The sequence below is a fragment of the Rhinopithecus bieti genome, unplaced genomic scaffold (assembly GCF_001698545.2).
Source record: "Rhinopithecus bieti isolate Rb0 unplaced genomic scaffold, ASM169854v2 scaffold_6782, whole genome shotgun sequence".
NCBI lineage: Eukaryota > Metazoa > Chordata > Mammalia > Primates > Cercopithecidae > Rhinopithecus > Rhinopithecus bieti.
The window spans coordinates 480,842-490,880 of NW_016805866.1; the positions used below are offsets into that span (position 1 = coordinate 480,842).

Here is a 10,039-nt window from a genome sequence, read left to right on the forward strand (position 1 = left end):
TATATATATCAATGTGTTTATTTTAATTGCTAGATCTTTATCTTAGATTTGATTTTATCTAAAATTATGAGAAAAAAGTTATGAATTGTTTTCTGCAATTTTTCCCCACTCCCTCTTTAAATGTGGAACAACTTCAGCTGCAGAATCCTCACATCCACATCTTTCAAATTAGCCTGGTCTCCTTGCCAATTGCGTGCAACCTGGGTGGCGTAAGGAAGACAGATGATGTCATTTGGAAAATACCATTTCTCTATAGAGATGTAATTAGCAACCCAGTGCATGGGCCCCCTGCTTAGTATTGCCTCTCAATCACCTCTGTAGATTGCTAAACCTCCCCAACTCTAGATGTGGCTGTGTGGCTGCCGATGAAGTTGTTCAACTTGAATGCATAAATCTAGTCTTCTTGTTTTGCTTTAAACTTTTGATCATGACTACTAGTATTTTATGTATTTTGGCTATTTTAGTAGGAAAAAAGTTTAACTGTTTTATTATTTGAAAATCTTTAATGAAACTGTAATAATTTTTGGAGTAATTGCATGTTGAAGAAGTTGCAGCTTAGGGTGTGTGAGATTGTCAGTGTTAGAGTTCTGTTCTTTATTTCCATAGATGGGCATGTGTAGGCTCATTTGTTTTTGTATATTGCCCATCCCTTCCTTACAGCCAGAAGCTCTAATGCAGCTAGATCACTCCGTGCCGCCCTTACATGGACATGGCGACTCACTTACACATTTACTCCTATCATCTTCATCTCCTGTGTAGTTCACTCATAGATATGACCCTCCCCTTCCTGCATCTTTCCTTCCCATACTCCCCCTTTCTTTAGCATTGTTAAAATTTATGTGCTGTCATCCATCTCCCTAAATTAAAGAAAGCCTACAATTTGTCAAAAAGACAAAAAAAAAATTAAGTATATATCTGAAAACCTATAAATGCAGAAATTCATTCAAAACCCGTTAGATTCATAGAATTTTTTGAAAGGTAAATTATAAAAGTAAACAGGTTTTTTGTTTGGTTTTTCAATCATAGCAATCGGAATTATTTTAAATTCAAAACTGATGCCCTCCCAAACCCCCCAAAGTAAAATTTGTTAAAGTGCAGATTTTTTTTTTCTTTTATGTTATGTGGTGTGGATGTATGTGTTGTTGCCTCCCTGTATCATCCTCTGTTGTAAATTATTATATTTGAAAAATTAGACATTTTGCTCAAAAGTTTTTAAGAAATGACAACAAAAAAGCAAGTTACAAGAATGTGGCAATTCTATTTGTCCAAGAGCATTCTTACACAACTTTCTTTTGTAAATTTTTCTTTCATGCCAAAAAACATGCGGGCAATTTGTTGATGTAAGTTGACTATAAATTAATACAGTATGCTTTTTTAGTTTAAATTATTTTGCCTATATGGAAATGATTTCTTTTTTTTTTTCCCAGAACAGCCTCTATTTTTAATTTGCTTTTACTTTTCTTTCTGTTCTTATTATATTGTGAATGCCTCAATGTTATTTGCTCTCCTTCTCCCAGCTTACTTTAGCTATGAAGTTGATTTTATTTTCTACTATATAATTTTGAAGACTATATTATATTTTTATTTCGTTTGTGTCTATTTGCTGAATTTTCACTGTTATGTTTTGTGCTGAATTGCTTCTAATAATCAATGTGAATTCTACTCTCAGTAGAAGGGGGTTAAAACATTATCCTTACCTCCCAAAGAAAGCCTGGCCTCTTTGCCTGAACTTTTTCACCACCATTTTAAAGTCTTGAAAGTAGTGGTAGGCTCTATTTGGCATCCTAAAATTGTTTACAGCCAGTGGGAGGCCTGTACCCCAGAGGAAAATGAGTTGACTTAGCTCCAGGTAGTAACAGCGGTAATTGCATTCTTTTAAAATTCCTTAAAAAGCATTTAGGAAATTAGTTATTTTCCTTCAGCAAAGGGGAAAATAAGGTACTCTCAAGTGACTATGGTAGAGTTTGGCTATCCAGGATTATACTCTCACCTTTGCTTCAGGCTACAAAATCAATTATACTGAAAATGAAGACATCAAGAATCCCGGGTGTTTCGAGTACTGTTCTGTGATACTGACGCCTTCCAGTGTATGGAACTAACAACTGACAAAAACACAGACACACACACAGGAGGTGCACACACATTCTCTCTCTCCCTCTTTCCTTTGTCTTTTCTCCTTTTCCCTGTTTCATTTCTCTCAAGGATTTAATCAGGTAAGCTTTCAGGGACCTTAAGATTCTACCAAGAAGAAAACATGATGATTTTCAAACCTAAAGTTTTACATAGAAAATATTTCAGGTAGGTACTATCATCGTGTAACTACAGGCTAAGAATATTCCTTGACCTTAAGATTATTTGGACCAATGCTGCCTTATGCGCTTCAACATACATAAGATTGGTAAGAAGCACTACATAATTTTTTAGTCAAGAAATCACTTGTTTTGCTTTATAGATATTTGTGTTATTTGAAACTGTTATAGAAATATCAAACTGAATGCTAGATAAGAGATGTTTCCAAGCCAGCAGCTTAATGCTTGGGCTCTCTCTACCTCAGTTTATATGATTTTGTGTTGTTTGACATGCTGATAATATTTTAGGTCTAAAACTTAGAACTTCCTAAACGGGATGTTGTTTTATCTTGTTGCTTGTTAGAATATTTTCTTTCTATGAAAAAGATATCCAAAGGTAAATTTAATAAAAGGTTATTTAAAAAAAAAATACCAGCTCTTTGAATTATTCCTTATATTCTATTCTTTAAAATAGCCTCAATAATCTAGATCCTATATAATTATACTTCTACTTTAGCATGAAGCCACTAAATAAAAAGGGTTGAAAGAAAGTGATTATTTAAGTATTTACAGCTCAAATACATTCGTAGAAATAACAACATTAGTACCTAGCATTCCTGAATAGCAGTAGGTACTGTGCTAACCACCTAACATATTTAAAAAGTACTTGATATGCATTATTTTAATATTTGCATTGATGGTTTGAGGTAGAGTATTTTATTATTCTCATTTTCCATAGAGTTTAAGAAATTTGACCAAATTCCTAGCGCCAGTGGGAACTCCTACAGAGTTCTAATGCTAAGAGTCAGAGTTACTTCAGAGGCAAAGCTGTTAATCAATAAGCAAATGAAACACTCCACTTGACATTTCATGTTTTATAATATATAATAATATCAAAGGGCTGTGGCCCATCTTATTGTTGAAAATATAATCTGTAGTCTTTCAAAATCAAACCTATTTCAGAAAAACCCTTTGCTGGGGTGGAAGGGTGGTGGGGAAGGCAGGGAGAACGCCCTACCTAGAAATTCTCATCCTGTTAAAATATAAGTTAAGCCCCTTTGAGACACCTGAGTTTTTCTACTGTCTTCTCCCCAGGTACTTGCCCTGTTTGTCCATGACTCTTTATTCCGAAGGTTGACGGAGGGCAATTTCATGGTTACAAGCTTTATGATATTTATGTGTTACAAGTACACATTTCCATGTCACCAAAGAGCTAAATACTTTTGAAAATTAATTTTGGGGGGGAAAAGAATGATTTCCCCATTATGTGAATTTTCAAGCAGAAAATTAGAATAATGCAAATAAGAGATGAGGTGAAATACCCAAATATATAGAACAAGAATTCAAGGAATTCGAGCATGGTGTCCTCTCCCAGAGTCTCACTGTTCAGGTATTTTCGTGAACTCTCAAAACCCACATATCTCCAGAGAGGCAAGGGTTGAAACTTCGTGCTTCTTGTTTTTTGTTGTTGTTGTTTTTTGTTCTTTTTATTTTTTTTTCCAAAGATCACCCACTACATTCACTATCACCCACAACATTCTCACAGTTCAGAAGAGTTCTATTAAATTTTTTATACACTGTCTTTTTTGATGGCAGTGAGCCCCTTTTGCTGGACATCAGCCCTAGAGGCATGAATTATATATCTACAAATACACTCAAAAAGCAAAAAGCCTGAGAAGCCTTCAGGGCTAAAATAGACCTTTTATATCTCTAATGATCTCTCTAGTTTAAAGTAAAGCACAATCCTGCTAAAAAGGGGTATGTATGCCTGATTTTAAAGTGCTAACTTTAAGGAATACAGATAGTTTTTATCCCAAACTAAAGAAAAATTCTGGCGACGGCATAGGAAATTAGGATTTTGATGGATTACAGGTTTTGTATTACTCTGCCCATAACTCTTTATGACTTTGGGTTCTTTACTTCCATGAAAACTTTTTTAGGCATAGACACCTAGTTGATCACTGACTTCATGGTCTCTGGGAAGTACAGAAAATAGTATCAGCCACTTGAACATTTCTCAGAGTAGTCACTTTTGATTAAAATAAACAAGAAGGCTTGAATAGCTTCCCATCAAACTTTTTTTTGAGGCTGAGTCTCACTCTGTCGCCCAGGCTGGAGTGCAGTGGCACGATCTCGGCTCACTGCAAGCTTCGCCTCCCGGATTCACCCCATTCTCCTGCCTCAGCCTCCTGAGTAGCTGGGACTACAGGTGCCCGCCACCACGCCCGGCTAATTTTTTTTTTGTATTTTTAGTACAGATGGGGTTTCACTGTGTTAGCCAGGATGATCTCGATCTGGTGACCTCATCATCCGCCTGCTTCGGACTCCCAAAGTGCTGGGGTTACAGGCGTGAGCCACTGCACCCAGCCAAACTAAGTTATTTCTATTAAGGTCCTAATAGTAGGAGAAATACATCACTTTCCCTTCTCAAGTGAGGTGTGCCTTTGATCCCCCCCAGGACCCTATTATCATCTGCAATCTTAAACACAGAATTTAGTTTTAAAATTAATTACACTAACATATACACTTGTCCCAGGCATCTTTCATGTTTACAGTTATCTAAAATTTTCTACCTGTTTTCATTAGAATTCCTATTTGTCATAAGGACCCCTCTGTATCCCAGTTGACTTCATTTTAAACTAAAGGCAATCTTCCCACTTCTTGAGAAGCCAGGAAAGAGGGGTTAAGAAAGCTTCTACCACTTCCTTGTCTAAAAATCAGCATGATTTCGGCTCAGATTTTCCCAACAGAGGGTATCATTTATCATTTTTTTGCTGCTACTGTGATTAGTAACAAAATGGCAAAGAAAACTAGAGATCAGTAGTTCTGAAAGATTTTGTTTTCTAAACTCTGAAATAGCATACCCATCATTTTGGTTTTAAAATAAGCTCTTATCATTTCAGTTTGGGACTCACCAGGCTTTTAGAAGCTCTTTATAAATTAACAAGCTTCAGAACCCTCTTACTATACAGTTATAAAAAATGTGGTTACTCTTTTTTTTTTTTTAAATCTAAGATACTTGCATTAGTGTGTTAAATGAGAGGGAAATAGCAAAGGAAAGTTAAGTAATTCAACTGCAGAGTGAACAGTTTGTAGATTTTGAAACAAGTACACTGGAAGCTTTAACTGGTATTGAGAAGAAAAGCAAAGAGGAAACTAGGTTAAAGGACAAGGAATAACTGATATCTTAGGAAGCAAAGGCCCGGTACAAACAGTTTAAATATAAAGGCAAACTTTTGGGTAAGAGGCTAGGTAAGGGGTAGATTTGTCATTGCCATAAGGAACAAATGACTAGGTGTTTGTGCCAACAAAGAACACACATGTTAAACCTTTGTTATAGATAAGTTAAAAAAAAATCCTGCCTTGTCCTCTGAAGGTAAGTAAAATTGTGCCTGAGAAATTCATAAGGAAGCTTTAGACAGATTCCATGGGCCTTCACTTCCTCTTTCTTATCACTGTTCTCCTATTACTCAAACATTGCCCTCTTTCATATATCACCTTTCATATATCTACCACTTGGGGCCCCCTAGCAGAAGAATAATAAAAAAGTTTGCTCAGAGTTAGTTTTAGGACTGGCTTACCTTTAGGGAACTGCACTCCAAATCCCATTTATAAAAACTAGCAAAAGTGTGTAAATTATGCATTAAATAAGTTGCAAGGCATATGAATTATATATGTTCACAATGTTAAAAAAAAAAAAAAATAGGTGTCTGCTGGTCTAGTCCAGCAAGTGTGAATCTTTGGCAAATCTGCAAAGATCATTTTGCTCAATAGTCTCAAACTCTAAGCACCAGAATAGAGGCTCAGGTTTAGAGCACATACTATAAGATCATCTTGAGAATCTCAAAAAGGTGTTGTTTTAATTTCATAGTAAAATTATCACATAGGCCAGAGATGACACTACAACATTCTGTTGTCCCTTTCCTTCTAAATGATACACATTATATACTTTATCAGCTCCCTCCCAAACCGTTTCTTTCTGCAGAACACAATTGTTATTAGCTAAACAGGGAGAGAATAGAGGCTTCTGACATGGGCACCAGCAGTTTCTCAGTGCTTGAAGGTAGGCATTAGCTTTCTCCTCAGGAAGCCCTTCTCTTAGCACACCTGAAACCTAGACAATTTGGATGCATGGGAAATGTTTCAAGATGCAAGGTGTGGAAAGCTTGCATCTTGAAATGTTTCCTGTGATTCAAAGGGAGAGTTTTAATTCGTGAATCAATCTTCATAGGAAAAACCCTGGAAGACTGTGTAAACTCCAAGGCTTATTCACTTGGAGTGTCCCTAGAACTCTGGTGCTGAATCACCTCCTTGTCTGGCTTTGTTACTGATGAGGTGGGCACCTCAGCTACAGTCTTATCTGTTAAAAGCTACTCAAACACTGACTATACCATCACAGCAAAGTTATTACCAAGTGTAAGAGACACAATACGCAGTACCAGTTGGCAGCTCAGTGGGTCCACTCAGAAAGAGGCCTTCAACAATAACGTCACATTAGTATCTCAACTTTCTAACTAACTAGGGCAGGGAAACATTCGTACCATTCCTGCGAGTGGATTTTTTTAAGTGATAGTGGGAATACATTCTTCTGGAATACATTCAATTAAGAGACACGAACTGTGATTTCTTAAGATTCTTCCTCTGCTTGGAAAATAACATTATAAAGACATTGAAGAGAGATCAATTATCTTGCTGCCATAGATACATAGCAATCTTGGCCTTACAGCCAGGTAAACAACCACTACTGCAGAATATTTGTGGCACCCATGATCTGCAAGGCCCTGTGATTTAATGAACTATTCTGAGCTTTCTTTCCCAACTTAGTCTACATGATTCTAAGTGCAATAACAAGGGTCTATGGGTAAACCGATATATTTTTGCCACACTAGTTAGGAATCACCAATTTAAAAAAACTCACTTTGCTAAGTCAACATTTGTGAGTCTAAAAGTTTCAAGTCATGGATATCTAGGCTGGGTATTTTGAAAATCTAGCTTCCAGCTCACAATATATTGTATATAACATGAAAGCAATGCATACAAATATTAGACTAATGCGAGGCAAGTTGTCATTTAATAATCAGGGGAATTTCTGGAAAAGAATAGTCAAAATGGATTTGTTAGATGAACATTTTTGAATTATTATAAATACCTATCACTCAGCTTATAGTAAATGAGGACTGTGATTAATAAGTGTGAAATAAAAGTAAGTAACTTAAGAAAACACAAAGGACACAATATTTTATGTTTCTTGATCTTGGTCTCAATAAGATGGTGAATAGGTCATTCTCATCCTCCTGGGAACAAATAAGTAGAATCCCAAGAAGGCAATAAAGAAATCTTAAATACATGTTAATAAATTCATAACTTAAGCACACAATGTGTACAGGTACCCACACACGCCAATTTTGATAGCCAGCCAATATTTATAACAATGTCACTGAATGTCATCAGCCCTTAAGCAGATCCTGGAAAGAACATATATAGTTGAATTCTATCTAAATAATTACTTGAGAGTATCTTTAAAAATCTAAGCCCCTGATCTAGGGATTTCAGGTTTGGGTGGCAAGAGGCATATAGAAGGCTCCAAATCTGCCTAGAATGATTAGACTCCATTCAGAAAAGATCCAGATCATTTTATTATAATTGCTGAGGCATAATCTGTGAACTACACTGGTTGAGAGTAACTACAGTTGTGTTTACAAATATACTAATTCTGTTTTTCTTTTTCTTTTCCATCCCAGGAGGTGAATTAGTTATCCCTCTTCTTGTAGAAGACCCTTTAGCTACCCCTCCTATTGCTACTCGTGCACCTTCCATTACACTCCCCCCTACCTTTCGCCCCCTCCTCACCATTATTGAGACCACCAAAGATTCCCTGTCCATGACCTCTGAGGCGGGGTTACCTTGCTTGTCGGACCAAGGCAGCGATGGTTGTGATGATGATGGCTTGGTGATATCTGGGTATGGCTCAGGGGAAACCTTTGACTCTAACCTGCCCCCTACTGATGATGAAGATTTTTACACCACCTTCTCCTTGGTAACAGATAAGAGTCTTTCCACTTCAATCTTCGAAGGTGGCTACAAAGCACATGCGCCCAAGTGGGAATCCAAGGACTTTAGACCTAACAAAGTCTCCGAAACTAGTAGGACTACTACCACATCTTTATCCCCTGAGCTGATCCGCTTCACAGCTTCCTCCTCGTCTGGGATGGTGCCCAAATTGCCAGCTGGCAAAATGAATAACCGTGATCTCAAACCCCAGCCTGATATAGTCTTGCTTCCGTTGCCCACTGCCTATGAGCTAGACAGCACCAAACTGAAGAGCCCACTAATTACTTCCCCCATGTTCCGTAATGTGCCCACAGCAAACCCCACGGAGCCGGGAATCAGACGGGTCCCGGGGGCCTCAGAGGTGATCCGGGAGTCGAGCAGCACAACAGGGATGGTCGTCGGCATTGTGGCTGCTGCCGCCCTCTGCATCTTGATCCTCCTGTACGCCATGTACAAGTACAGGAACAGGGACGAGGGGTCCTATCAAGTGGACGAGACGCGGAACTACATCAGCAACTCCGCCCAGAGCAACGGCACGCTCATGAAGGAGAAGCAGCAGAGCTCAAAGAGCGGCCACAAGAAACAGAAAAACAAGGACAGGGAGTACTACGTGTAAACATGCGAACACTGCTCACACGCGAGTTTCACAGTTATTTCTATCCACGCCTATGAATCTTTGGACGGTGAGATCTCACAGATGTCAGAACTGCTGGAACTATGAAATGGGGTATATAACCACGACTCTGGTGGGGAAAACCGTTTTTTAAAGGACACACACACACAGCGATGCATCTCTCTCTGAAGCTCAGCCATGGCTGCGGCAAGGTCCCAGCGGTCACTGGGAGACAGAAGGTTTTGTGCCCTGCTGTATCATAAAGCACACACTTAGCGCTCTGGAGCCGGACGGTGGCTCCACCACTTCCGCAGGCCTGGAAGCTTCCTTCTCCGGAGGACCTTTTACTAAAAGGTAGAAGACTTCATGGCTTACTTGTTCCATAACTCCAAGTGAGTCTGTAATGATGTTTGTGAAGCTTGACTGTAACCATGTTTTTTCGGTTTAATTATGTAAAAAAACAAAACTACAACAACAAAAAAAGAAAAAAGTAAAAAAAACAAAAACAAAAACAAAAAAAAACCACCAAAAAACAAAAACAAACAAACAAACAAAAAAAAACCCACAACCCTTATCTGGTTCTGACCAGTGTGCGTGTAACTTTAAGGTCTGAGGGGAAAAATGGCTTTCGGGTTTTTGTTTATTTTTTTGATAATGACTGGACATCAGAAGAGGAAAAAACTCAAAACAAAATCGAGAGAGACTATTGCCATATGAACTCAAAAGCTACCATGGTGTTCACTCTACATATCAGGTTATGGTGTCTCTAGAATCTGTTGTTTGTTTCCTATAAGATGCTTTGCTGAACACATAGCAAAATTCATGTGACGGATGATAATATTGATTCGAAAAGCTGGTCCCCCAGGATCTAATTTCAGAATTCACCACCCAAACCCCGAACAGATGGGTTTAGGGCTGGTGTTATCAGAGCTATTGGCTTTACTTAACAATATTGTTCCTGTCCATTCACCCAGCCACATTGTGTTAAAGAAGAAAGCCCCACAAACTAAAATAGCCTTTCCTAGGGAAGAGGAAGGGGAGGTGGGCTGGATCTGTGACTGATTGAAATGCATGCAAATAAAAAAGA

General features: G+C 38.1%; 1 protein-coding gene across 1 annotated transcript in view; it reads left to right on the forward strand.

Moving 5' to 3' along the window:
• The window catches only part of LOC108530786 (neurexin-3-beta), a 394,243-nt gene extending 384,799 nt beyond the window's left edge, over nucleotides 1–9,444 (forward strand). Inside the window, exon 6 of the mRNA XM_017873828.1 lies at nucleotides 8,030–9,444. Coding sequence (XP_017729317.1) covers nucleotides 8,030–8,955 — 926 coding nt within the window. The 3' untranslated portion in view covers nucleotides 8,956–9,444. The remainder of the gene's footprint in view (nucleotides 1–8,029) is intronic.
• Nucleotides 9,445–10,039: the final 595 nt, after the last annotated feature.